Here is a 19689-nt window from a genome sequence, read left to right as displayed (position 1 = left end):
CCGGACTTCTTTGATTTAAAACAATACCAAATTTGGGAGGCTGAAGCAGGAGAATGGCGTGAACCCAGGAGGTGGAGCTTGCAGTGAGCCGAGATTGCACCACTGCACTCCAACCTGGGCAACAGAACAAGACTCCATCATCAAACAAAACAAAACAAAACAGAAAAATGACTAGAAAACTATATACTACTGTCCTAACAGTGGTTATCCACAAAGGGTGGATTGACAAGCTATTTCATTTCTGTGTTCCACCCCCCAAACAAATAAGCCTTTATCACTCTTTAAATTTTTTTTATGAGAGAATTCAGTAAATTGTTATTGCTTCCCTTTTCACCATTTAACTTGTGCTTGTAGAAGAGCAACTGCACAGCCAGAGCTTGCAGAAGAAAAGCCTGAAGCTTAAAAATATCAGGAACCTAGCAGCCATGTCACAGTGTTATTGAAAGTACACTCGAAACATCATGGAAAAAATGCTGGGTTTACTAAAGGGATTTACGTTCATCTGATGACAGGTCGTGCCCTCAGTGTTTTGAGTTCTTTAGTTCCCAAAAGCCACAGTGTCTTTTGGGTTCTTGCCTGGGAGTCACACATATCTTCTGCTTTTCTGGGCATGCCTGTCCGGGCCGCCACCTTTCAGACCATTTCTATTTATGGTTGAAACCTTGCTCAGTGTGACTCCTTGGGGACTGTCCATCTGTACCTCTCATGAAGCAGCAAGCAACAGCTGCCTTGTCAGATACCCACACCTTGTGCCGCCAACCTAACTGTAGCGTCTTGGGGGCTGGACCTGGATGCATTTCCATCTAGTCATCGACTCTGGGCTCACACTGCACACATTCAAGATCAAAACCAGCCTCTGCTCCTGATTAGCCATAGGATTTATCCTCCCTGCTTTATTTGCCACACCCGTAAGATTAGGATGGTAATTACAGCACCCCCTTCACTCACGTGGCCGGCTTAAGGATGCTATGAGAATTTGTGTTACTCGTTTAGTTCAAGATTTGACAAGCAGTGGCTTCTTTAATCCTTTCAAAATAAATAATTCAAGTACCTTGTGGTGTTGGGATCCAAAGAGAACCAGACCCAGACCTGCCTTCAAAGGAGGCTTGGGTATTGCCACAGCCATTTCTGGATCACTTGTGGATGGTGGAAGTCTTGGAGACCCATATCAAACCCAGAGGCAGGAGGTAAAAGCCTTGATGGATGCTAGCATAGTTCACAGTGGAATTGGATTTCACGGGGCACCCATCGCGCAGTTCTGAGGCCCAGGTGTTGCCTAGGAATGAATTCAAAGGCCATTCAGCTTGGTATGCTGATACCGCTCCTCGGGACCCCCACAGCCACGCGGTACAGAAGGCAGGGCAAGGCCACTCTCCCTCCCCACTCCACAGATCCGAGGGCCTAAGATGCAGGGAGCACATTCTCCGTGATTTCCACATCCCAGAGGCAGAACTGGGTTTTCAAACTGGTAATACGCACAGACTGATGAGGGAGCTGGGTCGTGGAGGATGCTGGCCACATCCCCGCCACACACACAGCTCAGTCCTAGCTAGCTTGCAGGGATCCAGCCCTCCAAACTCCAAAGGCAGCTCCTAGTAAATGGAGTATTGACCAGCTCGCCAAACCCAGATCACAGGTGAAGCAAAGTGAAAAGCTACTCTCTTCTCCTTGCAGCCGTTTTCACTGATTAGCAGTTGAGGCTGTCTGATCAATTTCAGCCGCATGCTGGTGACACGGCACCACGCAGTGTACCCCAGAGGCTTATTTAAAAAAAAAAAAAAAAACAGCCACCCCTGGGGCCCTCGGCAGGTGCCCTCACACAGAGACCCCCCCCCCTTTGCCCCAACTCCCCAGTGCTGTGATAAGTTACCAGCAGCAGGGAGGATGGAGTCGGAGTTTCTGAAACTAACACCAAGCGTGTGTGTCAGAACCATGCGTGGCCTGGCAGGGGGCTCATTACCGCAGTTTACATCCCTGTATCAGCAGGGGAGGGGAGGCAGTGCCCTGGGGACCCATGGGCTGTCTCCTAGGTGACCGTGGCATCCTCAGAGTTCTCCAGTTGCCTTCCAGATGATCTCAGAGCCAGGTGCAGCCCTGGGTATGTGATGTCCCTAGAGTGTTTCCCAGCTCGGTGACAATGGACCCTGCAACCCAGGAGGCCTGGCCCCTCGTGGATTTGGAGATGGAATCCTCTGTGCCATTTCCTTCCCGTGTTTTCTGCCCAGTAGTTTGAACTGCATTTCTAAGGCCATTCCATTCCCTGTGTGACCCCCCAAATACCTTTGGCAATAGCAGGTCTGAGGAGTAAGATTGAGGTCTGACCTGAGCATAAGGTTCACAGAGGAGTGAACCCTGCTAGAGGCAGCCAAGGCCAAGTTCAGAACCGAAGGGCGAGGGCATTCACTAAGCAGCATCCCACAGGCTATGCTCCATCCCAGCATCAAACGTGATCCTTGGCTTTGTCTCAAGAACCTGCAGGACAGATCCTGTGATTTCCCCCTTCATGTATTTTTGCTTGCACCATTTTTAAAAACAGCTCAAGATACAGCTCACACACCATACAATTCACCCATTTAAAGTGCACACAGCTCAGTAGTTTGACTTTGATCCCCCTTCACAGGCAAGGAATCTGAGTCCTAGAAAGGAGCATCGTGACCAGCCCAAGTACCCCTGCTGGTGAATGACACGGCCGGGAGTCATGTAAGACTTTTGTCTCCAAGGTCCCTACTTTTTAACCCAGAGACAGGGACAAAGGTCACTGGCTCCTGAGAGCTTCAGGCTATTGGTCTTCCCTGAGGGGCTGTTTTATGCCAGGAAAGTCCAGATTTACAGGTATTGCCTTCTTGGCGTCAAGTTTGAGATTGAAACCTACTATAGTACCATTTCTTGTTTTTATGGTGTACTTCCGTGAGTTTTGACAAAGGCATGGAGCCCTGTAGTCATCACCATCAACATGTGGAACAACTCCTTTACCCGCAAATTCTCTAAGCATTCCCCTATAGGCAACCCGACCAGCCACCGCTGTGTTCTTCGTCGTTCCTACTTTTGCCTTTTCCAGAGTGGCCTATGAATGGACTCAGATTTCGGAATTTGAGGATGTGCTTGAGATTTGTCCATGTTGCCAAAAACCTGCATCGTAGGAAGCAAACACTGACCTAGTACACGGGGTAGCGAAGGAACGAGGGCTGATGCGTAAGAAAAGCTTCTTAAATTCAATTAGCCTTTAAAACCGTATTTATGAATATTGTTGCAAAGGCCAACGTCACCTCAAAGGTACTGCAAGAAATCCAGAATGTTACGTAGGAGAGATGCACAGAAGACACTAACAACAGAGCCTGGGAAAGGTCGCGACACCTCCTCATCCCAGCTCCAGGTGGGGCAACTCTGGGCTCAGGTATGTCACCTTCCCACAATCATGCTGGGATTCTGAGGCTCACACCCTGAAAGTGGCCTCCCCCATCATCACTGACCCCCCAGGTACCAGAGGAGCATCGGGATGTGGATCCCAGAGGAGCATCGGGATGTGGATCCATGGCTCAGAAAGTCTGCTTTGTGACTGGAGAAAGTCACCCTAGAGGAGTGGTTGTTATCCTGAGCCTTTTAGCACATTGATATTTCACCCGTGACAGTGAAAATAGATGGCGACTAGATTTTGCTCCTTGTATGTCCTTTGTTGGTAAATTTAGCAAACCTAATAGGGTAAATGGCTCAAGTAATAGGGCCAGTAAAACGGGGAGACTGCTCCCCGCATCTGAAAGGTGTTGAGTCATCTCGCACCACTGGCTGAGGGGTGTACCCCACCCCACTTGGGTGGTGGCTTAGTTAGGCCTCCATGTGTTTATCACCAAATCTCACAGCCTGTCCTGGCCCTGGAAGGTAGGAACTGAGTCTTTTCTCTTGAACTCCCCAGAGCCCGTGATGGGCTCTGGCCTCACCTAAGAGGCACATAAAGAATGCCAGAGATGGCACTGTCATTCTTTATAGAACAACCACGATTTCCCCACGCTCGTTTGCCGACCTTTCTGAAGACTGGAACACCCACCCATTTGGTGCCTTTTATTTCTTCAGGTTGTCTATAAACATCCCTGAATACCCATCTCTGTAGCACGAGCCGAACACCTGCAATGCCTAGATGTTGATCTTGTTCCAGAAAGATGAGGATGGGCTTTTCAGAGAAGGTTCCCTCTGCCCCCTCCAGCCCCCACACCCTTCCCCCAGGGTAGGGAGTTGAGGGGTTGCACTGGGAATAGGAGGTGGTTTGGAAGTATGCTCTATTTTGGGAGTTTGTAAAATCTTTGTAAAAGCCTCCTTGGCTGGGTATGGTGGCTGATACCTGTAATCTCAGCACTTGGGAGGCTGAGGTGAGAGGATTGCTTGAGCCCAGGAATTTGAGACCATCTTGGGCACCACAGGGAGACTGCCATCTCTGAAAGAGGAAAAAAAAAGTCTCTACCCAGTTCCTTTGGTATATTACATGTCTCTACCAGTAAAAGTTCCTATGAATTGGCTGGCCAGACTTCACTGGTGCTTACCTTATTTCAGGATGTCAAAGGAGCAAAATCTATTTCTAATCATCACCAACCCCATAAATATGCATCGAGTGATGTACAATTGGCACTATTATCCTCAATGCACAGATCAGAAAGTTGTGTCTTGGGGAGGTTATGGATCTTTCTCCAAGGTCTAGAGTGTCTAACAGAATGAACTCAAGTTTTCTGACTCTGATTATGGAATTAAGGCCTTTGGCAAACCCATTCTTATGGATTGCCATCCAGACACCCCCTTTTTTTTGTTTGCAAAACTAGAAGAGACCTAGCCCCAGCATTAATAGAGTCCCTGCTGGGGAGCAGGAATGGAACATACCTTGTCCACGCATTCCTCTCTCGCTTAGGCCCCAGAGCTGCAAGCTCACGTTGTTATAAAAATGCAGTCGTGTTCGACAACAGTCTGCTATCAGTGGAGCCAGCTAAGAAATGGTGTTGTCATTCCAAAAGTCTCGGTGGTACACGAGGCAGAAGTCAGCAACTAACAACGGCTATGAAAGAGGAGAATTTCACTCTGAGGATGCTGTGGGGAGGAGGAATCTGCAGCAAGGACTGGAGAGAGGATTGGTTTTAAAAAAAAAAACACAATAGATCTTAAGGTTGTCATCGTAAATGTGAGGCCTTTTAGCTTCCCTGGAAAGCAGCTGACTACAGCCTTTGTCCCTACTGATGGACGCCAGTCCTGGAACGAGCTTGGCACTGGCCTCATTCACCTGTAGGGAAGGGGCCCAGTGGGGACACGTAGAGTCTTCTTCCCATCTGAATACTGGCCCTGTCCTTCCTTTACCAGTTTACATACTCCCAGTCCCACCCACCCCACGCCTTCAGATTCCACTATTCAGCCACACAGCATTACCAGTATTAGGCTGTTCTCAATCTACAGAGATGCCAGTTGCAAGAGGTTCAGCCTCACATATGCCAGCAGCCACCAGCACTCTCCGCCCAAGCTCACCATGCTCAGTAGTCCGGGTTTTCCATCTGTCACTCACTCACTGAAGCCCCTGTTCCAGCCAGATTTCTGCAGGTCTCATCCTGCGTTTTCTGGAGTCATCCCAGCAGCACTGCATCCAGGCACACCTGCATGCACCCGTCTCACCACCCGCCAAGCCTGTGTCCCGAGACATGGCTCTGCTCCACAGGGCCTTGAGGATTGAACCGTCCCCATGTCACACAAGCCCACTGTCACACCCTCAACCACAGCAGCCTACACTCACTGGGACTTCCCAGGTGCCAGGCAGAGACATGTGAGATACAGCCCCGTGACTGCTCAGTGCACACGCCGAGCTAACCCTGCCTTCCAGGAAGAGAAAGCAGCTGGGCCGGATCTGCCTGGCTACAAAGTCCACCCCTCCCCATGGGCCTGCCACCTTCACCTGCACTCATCTTCACATATAGAAGGCTCTTCCACAGTGACCCTCAGCTCACTGCTGCTCACCCTCCTCCACGAAGCCCTCTGTGCCCTGCTGATAACAACCCGAGTTCCCTCTCACTGGGGCATCCGCCAACTCTCCACCACCTCAATCTGTCCAATGTCTGCCCTCCCCATCCTCAACGAGACTGTGGCTCTCCAAGTCCGAGGCCACTTCTACACCCTCCTTCATGCCCAGCATGGTGTCTGGTGACACAGCTCATGTGTTTGAATGTTCACTGTTGCCCAGTCGTTGTCACTCTAGGCACTTGATCCCTATGGTGCTTAAAACCACCCCACCTTTATGCTATCCAAGGCTCAAAGGGCAGGCATTTGCCTACGTAAACACAGCTAGTTGGGGGCTTTAGGTAGTCCTTGAATCCTTACTACAGTACTAGAATGTGCTCGTGGTTGTCATCCCCAAATGACAAGGAAAGCAAGGCTCAGACAGCACCGCCCACAGCATGACTGAACAGAGAAACATCTGCCTCAGAGCCCTGTCCTCTCCCTACCTCTGCATAACAGGTGCTCTGTTAAAAAAAAATCCTCCTCGCCCCACAGACTAGTACCTCTCCTCTCACAACCAACAAGGCACTGGCCTCTCCCAGCCACTCTCAGAGCCCATTACCTCCAGGACTCCTCCGCAGTCTCTGGTCATTGCAGGCAGGGCTCATCGGGGCTGTGCTGAATGGCGGCCATGGTTGCGGGCTAAGGAGTGGCTGGTCAGACCCTGGATCTGAAGAGTAGGACAGGAGGGGGTTTTGAGGGCATGGCTTTAAACTGACATTTACATCCAAGTCCTCCTCTAAGAATCAGTCCCCCTATGCTGTGAGCAAAGACCTCCTTCCAGCATCTTTGGACCATCTTCTAAGGAGTGTTCACAGATAAAGGGGCTCTTCATAAGGGAGGTCATCCTTTGAAGGAAGAGAGGGGCATGTTTGCTTTGGGCCTGCAGCCAGACGGCCACCTAAAGGAGGAATGCGCAGCACACAGCAGGCTGCATAGGCTTAGAGACGATTCAGAGCAGCTCTGGCTTTGTTCAAGCTCAAATGTTTCATTTTCATCCATGCACAGAAGGCAAAGCACAACTTGACTTATGGGAGAAGATCATTAAAAGGGTCTTCATTTTGTTAGGGTGTCAAACTTGAAATGAGAGGCATCTCACTCACACAGTGGCCATGTCCCTGGAAAAGTGCAGCACAAAGCAGGTCATTGTAAAGAGATTCACTCCTGAGATACATGAAGACTTTGGGTTATTTCAGGGAACCTTGCAGGGACCCTCTAGAGGAACGATTTCTTTATGAATGCAAGTGTGTCCTTAAGTCATGTGGTTTGTGAAACTGGGCTTGGAGATAGCTGGGGGTGGATGTTCCTGATGTGACACTCACCAGGTGTCTCTGGTCTCTCTGAACCACAGATAGGGCGGAGCTAGCTGTGGACACGGTCCTGCCTTCCCTTATAGGGTCCAGTGGGTCCAGGACTCACATCCAGAAAGCCACAGCACTACAGAGGTGCTGAGGACACAGGAGTGGACGTTGATCCTATTAGGTTTTTGTCTTGTTTGAAAGCATTTTGTCCCAGTGAGATACTTATTGTAGAAGATTTTTCTTACTTCTGTTTTCTAACACATCTGTAATCTTACCACTCAGAGATCATTCTCAAGTCCTGTTAATCTTTACTTTCTATTCAAATAGGCTACAGTAGACAGAGTAAGAACATTCCCAGCCCCAGAATTTATGTATTCCTTTATCTGACAAAAGGGACTGCACACGTGGGATTAAGGATTGGCCAGGCACAGTGGCTCACACCTGTAATCCCAGCACTTTAGGAGGCTGAGCAGGAGGATCACTTGAGATTAGCCTGGTTAACAGCAAGACCCCATCTCTACAAAAAAATTAAAAAGTTAGCCAGGCATGGTGGGTAGTACCTATAGTCCCAGCTGCTCAGGAGGCTGAGGTGAGAGAATCACTTGAGCCCAGGAGGTTGAGGCTGCAGCAAGCTATGATTACACCATCATACTCTAAAACCTGCGTGACAGACTGTCCCCAGAAAACAATTTTTTAAAAATGCAACATCACAGGACTTGCTGCTGAGCACCCTCCACTCTCAGGGTGCAGCCTCCCAGCCTCTACCCTGTCCCCTCAAAAATGTGCCGAGGGCTTCCCCCACAACCCAGACCCGTGCCCTGGGACCGACAACACTGTGCTGTGTGTTCCTTCGTGTTGCTTCACAACCAGGATCCGTGTCTCCTCTTCTTGGTATCTTCCACTGTTCCTGGCTCTTCAACACAATACCATGCCAGAGAACCTTCAACTAGACTCTGGCCTATAGGGCCTTATTATTTTGTTAGGATCAGTTCCACAGTAAGTCCCTCTCCTGTGTTTGCTACACATCTTTTACATTTTTTGTGGCTTTACAGTGTTCTCCAAAGTCGCCTTGGATTTAGAAGCATACCTTTGCTGGAGGATCAAAGAAAATGTGGGGGAAGAAAACTGTGCCTAGGATGTTATTTCATAGCCTTAAAATGCAGACCAGAACAGTGGTACCATGAGCTCAGACTCTCAGCCAAGCTTAGAGCCCTGGAGTGCTGTTAAAAGATGGAAAGTTCGTGTGACAATACCGGTTTCTCATTTCTCCAGGTGGTACTTGCCAGAGGCGGCTCCAATGAGCCGGTCAGAGTTCCCAACCAAATCGCTCCTGCCCACACGTGGCTCCCCTTCCCGGCCTGCGGTCATTTGTGTTTCAGCCCTAGATTTAACCCGATTCTCTCCCTGTTCTTTCAGCGACATCACCCCACCCGGAGAGCCCGTGAACAGCAGCCGGCCCAAAGCGTCTTCCCGCTTCCCCAAACTGTCCCGAGGTCAGCCCCGGGAGACACGCAACGTGGAGCCCCAGAGCGGCGACCTCTGACCTCGACAGAGCCCCAGCCACGGGCTCTACGCGTCGCGCCAGCTGCCTCCTCCTCAGCCACTGCTGCGGGCCCCTCACACCTCGGCGTGACGACCACGTCCACCTGGTGACCCTGAGAGCACACGATCCCCCCCAGTTACACAACACCCCCATTAAACTAGTCAGTCTTCGAGGCGCACAGTCCCGTGACCCGAGAGCAAGGCGGTGCCTCGATGGACAGACTGGGACACGCAGTCCTGCTTCTGGGGGTCTGCCCTAGGCTGCAGGGACTGTTCATTCGCCGCCTTGTTCAGGGCTGGCAGGAGGGTGGGCACCAGGTCAGGCTGGGTGCCCCCTGATTGAGATGCACAGCTGATCCCCTAACATAGGAAGGTTCCTGCAGAGCCAGCCTCTCCACTCTTTCCCACATGGGGACTAGAATGACTGTTAGCCTCTGCTTTTGCTTAAGTTTATTACCTGGCCTAACCTAGGGATGGCTGGCTTTGTGGGGTCCGGGTTCTGGTTCCTTTCATTGCATTCTCCACCAGTGGTCATTAGACACCCAGCACTGTCACAGCTCACTTTTCAGAGGGATATTCCTGTGACCTTGATAAGGAGCCGTTAGTGATGTGTAACTTGAATTCTCAGAACTTCCCCTACCTCCCCATGGCTGGCTTCAGGAAGGACCGGTGCGCTCGGTAGCCTGAGGCCACCTAGGCCCTCACCAGGCTTGGAGTGGGGGGACTCGGATATCTGGTCCAGCCATCAACAGCAACCTAAGTAACCTGGCGTCATCAACCCTGTGCCAAAGCAGGCTTGGCCCTACAGTCATGAGAGACTTGACTCAGGGAACCACTGTAGAAGGTTCCATGGTTTTCACACTAGGCTTCATGTCTGTGAAGTTGGACCCAGTGTGGACACTCAACAGATCATGTTTCTCACCACTGAAGACATTTTCTACCCACTGTCTGCCCCCCCACACACACACACATTGTTCTTGAGAACAGAACTCTGCATCCCCTAAGAGTCCTCTGTTCCTCCCACGTCAGGGGGGCTCTCAGACTACAGGGGCCTTAGCAGGTGTAGAGGAGGATGGGGACCAGCAGCTGGGCAGCCCTCGGGGCTCCTCTAGTGAGCTCACATCAGAGCACCTCGCAGGACGAGCGCCATCCTCAGATGCTCAGCACAGGTGAGGCAGTTTGCGTTTCTGGGGTGAAATAACTAGGAAGGAGGTTGTGAAACGGACTATGCAAGATTAGGTTTGTGTGTTCCGCCTTAATCTGAGGCAGAAACACAGCAGAACCTGAGGACACAGAAGCAGGTGGAAGGTGACCGTTAGATGGCAAGCCATGGGTTTGTCCTGGAACTGCTTCAACTCAGTGGCTTAAAATGTGAACTGCCCAGGTGAGCACGGAGCATCTCCTGGCTCGAGGAAACCTCTAGAGAATCATCTGGAAGGTTTCTACTGTGCATTTCCCTCATAGCAAGAAGGAAGATTGCTCATGGCCTTTAAGGAAGAGCGAGATCACTCACAGCCCCCAGAGAAATCGAGGCAGCCTACATGACTTCCAAGGGGACCTGGGGCCGGGTAAGCCGTGCCCCGGTGAGACCAAGTGAGCCGGAGTCTGTATGGAGGTGCAGACCCTGCAGTCAGTTTGCGAGTGTGGAGGACCCGAGACATCCTGGAAAGGCAACCTGGGTCTTCCAACTCACCTGCCAACATTGCTGCACTACATGTGCTTTATCTGAAATTCCAGGGCCGGAGGACACATCGGCCCACGTGGCTGGCAACTCTAAATAGAGCCCCCTAATGGACTGAGGCAGGGACCATCTAAAAGCTCAAGCTGCTGTATGTCACGGGCCCTCAGGTTGGGTTTAGGCCACATCGGTCCTTTTGAAGTAGGTGTTTGATACGAGGTTAGAGACCGTCTCAGGAGTGCCGCCTCCCTAACCCGCGGCACCTGCCCTGGAGATCTTCTCTGTTGGATACAGAAAGGAACCTCCGATCTCCGACATTCCCCTGGACCCAGGCTTATGATCCACACGTTTTCTGACACCTGCCCCCAAAACGCAGAATGTGAATCGGGTCTTGCCCTCTCCAGATACCCCACACCAGGACGCACCTTGGAGACACTGCACATGATGTTAACAATGCAAAAAAAAAAAAAAGTCCCCCAGAGCTGATAGACACTAACCCGTGACAAGTATGCTCTCAGCTGATATTGAACTGGTGGGAGAAACTCTGCCTCCCACTTTTATAATGCTGAATTTTTCACAGAAAACCTGTCCTGCTCTCCAAAATGTGGAGAGCATGTTCCTGGGAGCCACATGGGGACCATCCCGGCTGCCTGCTCCTGGTACCTCTCCCGTGATCATGCACAGACCCTAGAGTCATCTCCCAGATAGATCCAGACCATCTCTCCTCTCATTTTCACTCAGAGATGCTGGTGGCCAGCACATGACAGCAGCTCCCCGAAGCCTTCTTTTTGGAATGCCATAGAATGTTCTACAATGATTGGGTCCATCCTGCTGCTGAGAACCACCCCATCCTGCTCTCTAGTGCAGTGGGATCAACTTCAGGCAATAGACAACTGGCAGGGTTCCCGGTTCCTGGAGTAACAGGGCAGACACCCCCAGGCCTAGCAAGATTGTGGCTGGAACCTGGTGCCCGAATTCCACACCCTGGAAATGCGTTGTCATCTGCCCCCCTCAGCCTGGATTCAGTTCTGAGGGCTGGCTCAGTCTGTGACACATCCATCAGTGGCGAAGACACCCCTGCAGAAAGGGTTGCTTGCACCTCACATCTGTCTCCTTCCAAGATTATTACTTGGGGGTTTTCAAAGTCAGCATCTGAGAACAGAAGTCCCCTCCCCTACTCAGAGAGGAACCAAGGGGGCCCCACCTCCCTCTCTCTCAAGGGCCTTGGATTTCTGGGACCACCTCTGCTGGGAGGAAGAATCCACACCAAATCCTCTCTCTTCATGGCCTGCTGTGGCTCAAACAGAACATCACCAGGTTCCATCTTTCACATTTGTTTCCTTCTCCCCCCAGATAAAAGACGACTCAGGAAAGGTAGGGCTGGGCAGAGGTGTCTCTCCTTCAGAGAGAAAAGCTTCCAAGGAAGGGAGGTTGAAGGCTGCCAGAAACCTAGCCTAGCCCTCCACTCCTGACCTGAGACAGAACCTTCACCACTCTTCCTACAATCAGTCTGAAATTCCAGCTGCTTTGATTCGCGCTTAATGGTATGCTGCAATCACGTTGCTGGCAAGCCATTTTAGAGTGTGGAGCTGGGGTTCAAAGCCCCCAGCATTTGTCTACCGACAGGCCCTGGTGGAGGAAGACACTTGCAGTGAAGAGGCTCTTACAGTCCGTGGTGGTAGCCATCTTCATATCCAGTCACCAGTTGCATCTAGGGACCTGCTGGCTACAAAAGGGATCATCTAGTGGAGTTGTAAACGAGGGTGCCATCTTGCAAAATTGAGGAAGGGGAGGGATGTGGACTGGATCTGATCACAGCCCTTGGCCCTGGCTTCATACCTTGGAGCTTACTAAGATGAATTCTTTGATAACCATGTAATTTTTTTAGAACCATGGCAGGTAGTATTGTGCTTTAAAAACCAGAGGCACCTGAAAGTTGTTTACACCAAGTAGATTGATAGCATGGCTGTAGCTGATGCAACAAACAGCCACTGGGGCCAGTGATCACAACCCCGGGTTGGAAACAGGAGTGAAGCCCACCAGCCTACCTGGTTGATGCACAGCAGGCTCTGCCTTCTGGAGGCGGCTTATATCCTAACACCCTGAGCCAAGACTCTGTGGCCCAGGCGAGCAGTGGCTGACCTCTCTTGGTTCCGGCATGGGACTATTTGCCCACCCTGAGAACCAGTTCATGGGGTTCCGGGGCCTCGGCCTTCCTGCCCCACCTGCTCAAGCCCCCATGGCACTGCAACTCCATCCGGCCCCTCACAGGGAGGCCCAGCCATGTTCTCTGGGCTCCCAGTGAGCCCCCTCCCCTCCAGCCACCCCTAGAATCCTTCATTCCCTTAGCCAAGCTCCTATGTGAGCTGCAGCGCCCACACGGGGGAGGCCCTGCACTCCAAACGCATCTTCCAGCCTTGGCGCAGAACTGATGGCAAAGGAAGGGCTGGGTTTTCAGCTCCTGGGACCTGAGAAAGACCCCGCCTAACTCCTCCTTCCCCGGTACATCAGACTGGCTAGGAGGCATCCCCGAAAGGGGCAGCCTCATGCCCAGGTTTCAGCCCCAAAGGTAATGATTATCTTGACTCTGCCTTGGCATTTCGCTCGGAATCACGGCAGACGTAGGGTGTTTCTGGAAAGCAGTCATCTGCTTATGAGCAAGGTCAATGGTAACAAGTATTTTTCAAAATATTGTGCATTAATTCATTAAAGCTACTGTTAAATATTTGCTGTTTTCAGATTGGCTTCCGTGCTAATTTTGCACAGTTGTAGAACTGTATATTTTATCTCACATTTCTGTGCCAAAAAAGTTCATCTTCATGTTTTTCTAATACACAATCTTGATTATGTTTCTAAAATAAAGCTTCAGCTCCTGGGTCAATAGGAATAAGGGTGTAGCATCCAGGGTCTCTCAGCTCTGGGCAGACCGGATCCCACTGTTCATCCCATGGTTGATGAAATGTACCTGGATCAGTCATCGCTCGTATTGCTCACTCTAGCTGTGAGCCATTGCCATCTTATGGGCCCGATTTGGGTACTCTGAATTCTGTCATGGAGCACGCAGTTATTTCTAAATCCCAGCAACTAAGTTGCGTATCCTTCCTTATAGCTAGTTTCTGTAGAGAAGTGAAAAAGCAATCTGGCTTCCTTAAAAGATGGTTGAGCCTATGACATGAACAAGCAGCCCTGCTAGTGGAAGATTCTAGATTCACTCTTGGTTTAAGGCCCAGGAATTTAATTCTCACTGGTGCATACATGTTTTCCCATCCTAACCAGAAAACCACTCACCCAGGCTTCCCCCACTTCCCCTCAAATTTGCTCAGCTCTGCCACTGGTCTCCATGAATGGCAAGAGGAACCACCAGTCATTCACTGTCAGTATAGGAAAGAAAGAGGATGCCCTTGCAAAAATTGGGACTGAGGACAGAAGCACACACAATGGTGGATAGTACACTGGCACCCAGAGCAACTAAACGCTCAATAAGTGACCCCAGAGACCGTTAATTTCCCGGAGTGAAGGGGATGGGGGTAGAGCTAATTAGAATTTTTATTATCCAGGATTCATCCTAAGAAGAATGTCAGCCTCTCTTCATCCCTGGCTTAGCCGTCAGGTAGAACGCTTACTCACCTGACACCGACTTCTTAGAGAAGCGAGTCTTTTTTGAATGGAGGAGCGATGGTAACCCCACTAGGGGGCGCCCATGATTGGCTCCCAGTGAGCCGTCTTAGGGGTAAGCGGGCCGCGTATCTAGAGTCTCATAGTCTGTGTGTACATAAGGTCTAGAAGTCTGTGGAAATGTCCAGAAATCTGTAGTATTATCCTAACTACCCTCTTATGTTAAGGTTTACATAATAGGATTTTTAAACAAATGTGTTTAATTTTTTAAGATCTCTTGTATTAACATTTTCTTTTGGAATAAGCTGTGGAAATTTTGTTACAACCTGGTTGAGATAAACCTCTTTACAATGACAAAAATTGTGACATTTTATAAATTAGATACTTCAGTGGATGGTCTGTGTCTCAGTTCTTTTTCAACAACTGGAGATTGAGACGAACTTAATACACATGTGATCAACTGAATTGAAATGCAACAAAATCTCATTTTGAGTTAATTATATTAGGCAGATCTGGATAAACTGGCAATGCAGAATTAAAATTTCAAACAGAAAAAAACACTCATTACAGGTACCCCCTGTATTCACTCCTATAAGAAACAGATCATTATTAGGCGCCTACTGTATACCAGGTGCTGGGCATACAGCAGTAAGACAGGTAAGGTGTACTGTTGGAGTCTCACTGGACATGAAGCAGACAGATAAAATAAGTTTGTACAGAATTCAACCATCCAGATAATTTCAGACCACAGTTAATATTGCAGAAGAGTAACTGGAATTAGAGATTCTTGGTCCCAACCAAGAATCTACATTTAACAGTGTGGGCACTGCTGACATTGGAGACTGGATGATTCTCTTGTGGGGGGCTGTCCCGTACATTGTAGGATGCCTCCACCTGCTAGACACCAGGGGTACCCCCTTTAGTTATGACAGACAGATGTCCAAACAAGGCCAGAGGTCCCCTGGGGAGAGGGGGGGCCAGTGGAGAGCCATGGGGCTAAGGCCAAGGGGTCCTCTTAGCTAAAGTTTTTTTTTTTTTTTTTTTGAGTTTTTTGCTCTCGTTGCCTAGAGGCTGGAGTGCAATCGCGCGATCTCCGCTCACAACCTCCGCCTCCTGGGTTCAAGCGATTCTCCTGCCTCAGCCTCCCGAGTAGCTGCGGTTAGAGGCATGTGCCAGCACCCCTGGCTAATGTTTTATGTTTTTAGTAGAGACAGGGTTTTTCCATGTTGGTCAAGCTTGTCTCGAACCCTGACCTCAAGTGATCCGCCCACCTCAGCCTCCAAAAGTGCTGGGATTACAGGTGTGAGCCACAACTGGCTGGCTAAAGTGACTTAAGCTGAGACCTAAGGGATGAAAAACTCGACACTGCCCCCACACCTCCCAAATAATTTACACTGGCTTAAATACTCAGACCCTACAACAACATAGTCAACATTTTTAACCCAGTTATGGTAACAGAGAAAAGAAAGGCTCCTGGGACGAGAATCCAGGCATAAAGTAAGTTCCCACCAGGGCCGCCTGAAGGGCATTGCTGCAGGTGGGCCTTAAAGCCCAGCTGGGCGAAGGCTGCTGTTGGCTGTCAGATGGAGGCAGTGTGTAACCATTTGTGTCTGGGGGGTAGGGGGTGTCGTGGGCACCATACCAGGCACCCCACAGCTGCGTTGCCGTGAGCATTAAATCAGGAGGCTGCACTTAGGGGAACACGGAAGGACCTCAACCCATAGTCTTCAGGCTGCTGTTCCTGTCCTGCACCATTCTAAGTGACCCTCCCAACGCCACCTCCACAAGCGCTGTCCAACAGAAATACCATGAGCACCAAGTATGCCATTTAAAATTTTCAGCCGGGTACAGTGGCTCAGGCCTGTAATCCCAGCACTTTGGGAGGCCAAAACAGGAGGACACCTTGAGGCCAGGTATTCAAGACCAGCCTGGGCAGCATAGCAAAACCCCATCTCTAACAAGGTGGTTCTCCCCCACCCTAGCCCCCCCACCCCCCAGACAGTCTTGCTTTGTCTCCGAGGCTGGAGTGCAGTGGCACCATTTCAGCTCACTGCAAACCCCTGCCTTTTGGGTTCAAGCCATTCTCCTGCCTCAGCCTCCCATGTAGCTGGGACTACAGGCACCTGCCACCATGTCTGGCTTTTTTTAATTAAAAAAAAAAAAAAAAAAAAAAGAGTAGAGACGGGGTTTTACCACGTTAGCCAGGCTGGTCTAGGTCTCCTGACCTCGTGATCCATCCTCCTCGGCCTCCCAAAGTGCTGGGATTACAGGCGTGAGCCACCACGCCCGGCCCAGTTTGTTAATTAGCCACATATGGTAGCATGCTCCTGTCTTCCCAGCTACTCAGCCTGAGCCCAGGAGTTCAAGTCTGCAGTGAGCAGTGATCATAGCACTGCATTCCAGCCTGGGCAACAGAGCAAGATCCTGTTTCACAAAAACAAATTCTAGTAGCCCCATTAAAAATTTTTAAAATGCAGGTGAAAATTTTAATAGTTTATTTCATTTAGCCCAATGCATCGAAGACATTGTCATTTCAACATGCAATCCTTTTGAAACTTGATATTTTGCATTCTTGGGTACTAAGTGTGCCAAACCAGTGTGTTATTTTACGCACTGCACAGCTCTGCTCAGACGAGCTGCATCTCAAGTGCTCAGTATCCTGTATGACTGGTGTCTTCCTGTATTGGGCAACAGAGCTCCGTGGACCATCAACTCCCACACCTATCTCAGCCTCATGTCTGACTGCCTAACCAACACTCCATTTCTATCACTTCATGACCATCTCAAACCAAACTAAAAGGCATCTCTCTTGTTTTCTGCCCCAAAACTGCTCCTACCCTTGACTCCTCAGCTGAGGAAGTAGGGGTTCCATCTTAGCAGCTGTGGAGGCCACCAGTCCTTGCCTCTGTCCCGTAACTCCTAATTGACCAGGTTCCTATTTATTCACTCCCGTAAGAAATAGGCACCTACTGTATACCAGTTGCCAGGCATACAGCAGCGAGCAAGACAGGTAAGGTGCACTATTGCCCTTGGCTCCACTCCTGAAATAGATCTACACCCAACTCCTTCCAGCACCCTCCCACGCCTCACCACCACCATGGTCAGAGCTGCTATTGCCTCTCATGATGTGGGTGCCACACCGTCCTCCCCAGTCACCCCCCCTTGCCATCACACTGCTATTCAAGGCTCCTCTCCACACAGCACCCACCGCGACCTTTAACATTGGTTTGGGTCACTCACTTGATCACAACCCTCTGGAGGGCTCCTGCCCTGCCCTGTTCCTGGTGACCTCTCCCATGGCAGGCAATGCTTTAAGTACTAGCTGGGTGCAGTGGCTCACACCTGCAATCCCAGGACTTCTGGAGGCCAAGGCGGGTTGGATCAATTGAGCCCAAGGGTTAGAGACCAGCCTAGGCAACAAAGTAAGACTCCATCTCCACCAAAAAAACCGCACACAACCACATGTACACAGACACGCACACAAGAAGCTGAGTATGGTGGCACATGCCTGTGTCCCAGCTCCTCAGGAGGGTGAGATGGGAGGATCGTTTAAAGCCTAGGAGGCAGAGGCTGCCATGAGCTGTGATCACGCCACTGTATTCTAGCCTGAGCAACAAAGCAAGCCCCAGTCTCAGAACAAAACCAAACCCTAAAATCTGCTACGAAGGGGCAGGGATGTGGGGGGCTGTCATAGAAACTTGCCCTGAGAGTGGCCTCAAAGCCTGCCCTGATAAACGCCCCACACCTACAGCTGACGATTCTGAGGATTCTTTCTGATGTGCACCGTAAGTGATAGGTAATTCAGGCATCATTGTGCATGAAAGCTGGACCTCTGTGAGCCTTGATGACTGACACACGCCGAGGTGGCCCAGATCCTCCATGTGGACTGTTTTTCCTAGAGTCCCCATACATCTGTGAGATGCCATCTGTGACAGACCCAGCAACGGCCCCCAACACATGCACACCCGAATCCCCAGAACCTGTGAATATGTGACCTTACAAGGGGCAGGGCATTGAACAGTGTCGCCCAAAACTCAAGGCGACACTCAGGGTGTAGGCAGGCATATTTGGAAACAGGGTCTTTGCAAATGTTAACAAGATGAGGTCACACTGCGTTTGAGTGGGTGCCAATCCAGTGACTGGTGTCCCTGCCAGAAGGGGGAAATCTGGACACAGAGGGAAGACAGCACGTGAAGACAGGCAGGGACTGGGGAGCCACAACTACAACCCAAGGTGCGTCCAGGAGTGCCGGCAACCACCAGAGGCCAGGAGAGGGGCACGGGGCACCCACCCTCAGAGCCCCCAGAAGGAGCCAGCACTGCCGACACGTTGAATTCAGACCTCTGGCCTCCAGAACTAAACGAGCAGCTGTTTTGAGACACCATGTTACGGTCACTCATGACAGCAGCTCCAGGAACCAATGCACATGGTGCAAGGGCCTTTGCAGATGGGATTAACTGGAGGATGGGGAGATGATCCCAATCATCTAAGCAGCCCAGTGGCATCAGAAGGATTCTTGGAAGAGTCAGGAGAGGAGAAGAGACGTGATGGTGGAAGGAGGGAGATGAGGGACGGTATGCAAGAGATTTGAAGATGCCACCCTGCTAGCTTGGAAGATGGTGGAAGGGCCTTCACACACCCAGGGAATGCAGGCAGCCTCCGGAAGCCAGAAAAGGCACGAACTAACGCTCCTTCTAGATGTCACGCTTTAAGTGCCAACCCCAGGGCTAACACGGGCATCCAGTGATTCCTCGAAACCAGCCACCAGGGGTCAGCTGAGGGAGGCAGTGTGGACAGCATCATGGCAGCTGGGTGTTCCAAACCCCCTACCACCCCTCCTCCATGCCAGCCATACACTGAGCCCTGGCATCCAGAAAGAATGAGATAGGCCTGGGGAGGGGCAATTAGGAAAGGTATTTCAAATACCTGGAACAAAGGGCACTGTTGGGAGACACGTGTCCTCTGTGATGATGCGGAGAGCACCTAAAGAATTTACAACAGCAAAGAATCGAGCTAGGTTCCTATCAGTGGTAGACTAGATAAAGAAAATGTGGTGCCATGGAATACTATGCAGCCATAAAAAAAATCACATCCTGTGTAGCAACGTGACTACAACTGGAGGCCGTTATCTTAAGGGGATTAATGTAGGAACAGAAAACCAAATACCACATCTTCTCACAAGTGGAAGCTCAACATCAAGTACGCATGGACACAAAGGGAAAAAGACACTGGGACCTCCTTGAAGGTGGAAAAACCACCATCAGGTACGAGGCTTATCACCTGGGTGACAAAATCTGTACACCAAACCCCCGCAACACCCAATTTTACTCACATAACAAACCTGCACCTCTGAGCCTAAAAGTTGCAGGAAAAAATTCACACTGAGGTTATCCTAAAGAATTTAAGTTACATTTCCTGCAGCAACAACAGGACATGGCCCCTCGTCCTAAAAATCATCCTGATGAATGGGTCAACACCACCAGCTCTTTCCACACAAGCCAAGAGGGCTCAGCCTTAAAAACGAAGGAAGTGCTG

At 50.4% G+C, this 19689-nt stretch overlaps 1 protein-coding gene and 1 pseudogene across 7 annotated transcripts in view; both read left to right on the top strand.

The window, feature by feature from the left end:
* Positions 1 to 14546, top strand: part of SNX29 (sorting nexin 29) — a 584951-nt gene extending 570405 nt beyond the window's left edge. For all 7 annotated transcript variants that reach the window (XM_054453330.2, XM_063654331.1, XM_063654334.1 and 4 more), the window contains one exon: positions 8736 to 14546. In XM_054453330.2, the coding sequence (XP_054309305.2) occupies positions 8736 to 8862 (127 nt within the window). In that variant the 3' untranslated portion in view covers positions 8863 to 14546. The remainder of the gene's footprint in view (positions 1 to 8735) is intronic.
* LOC129016084 (uncharacterized) lies at positions 9075 to 13277 on the top strand (annotated as a pseudogene).
* Positions 14547 to 19689: the final 5143 nt, after the last annotated feature.

This window comes from Pongo pygmaeus, chromosome 18 (assembly GCF_028885625.2).
Source record: "Pongo pygmaeus isolate AG05252 chromosome 18, NHGRI_mPonPyg2-v2.0_pri, whole genome shotgun sequence".
NCBI classification, from domain to species: domain Eukaryota; kingdom Metazoa; phylum Chordata; class Mammalia; order Primates; family Hominidae; genus Pongo; species Pongo pygmaeus.
Note: the sequence above shows the minus strand (reverse complement) of the source record. Positions and strands in the feature narration are given on the sequence as shown.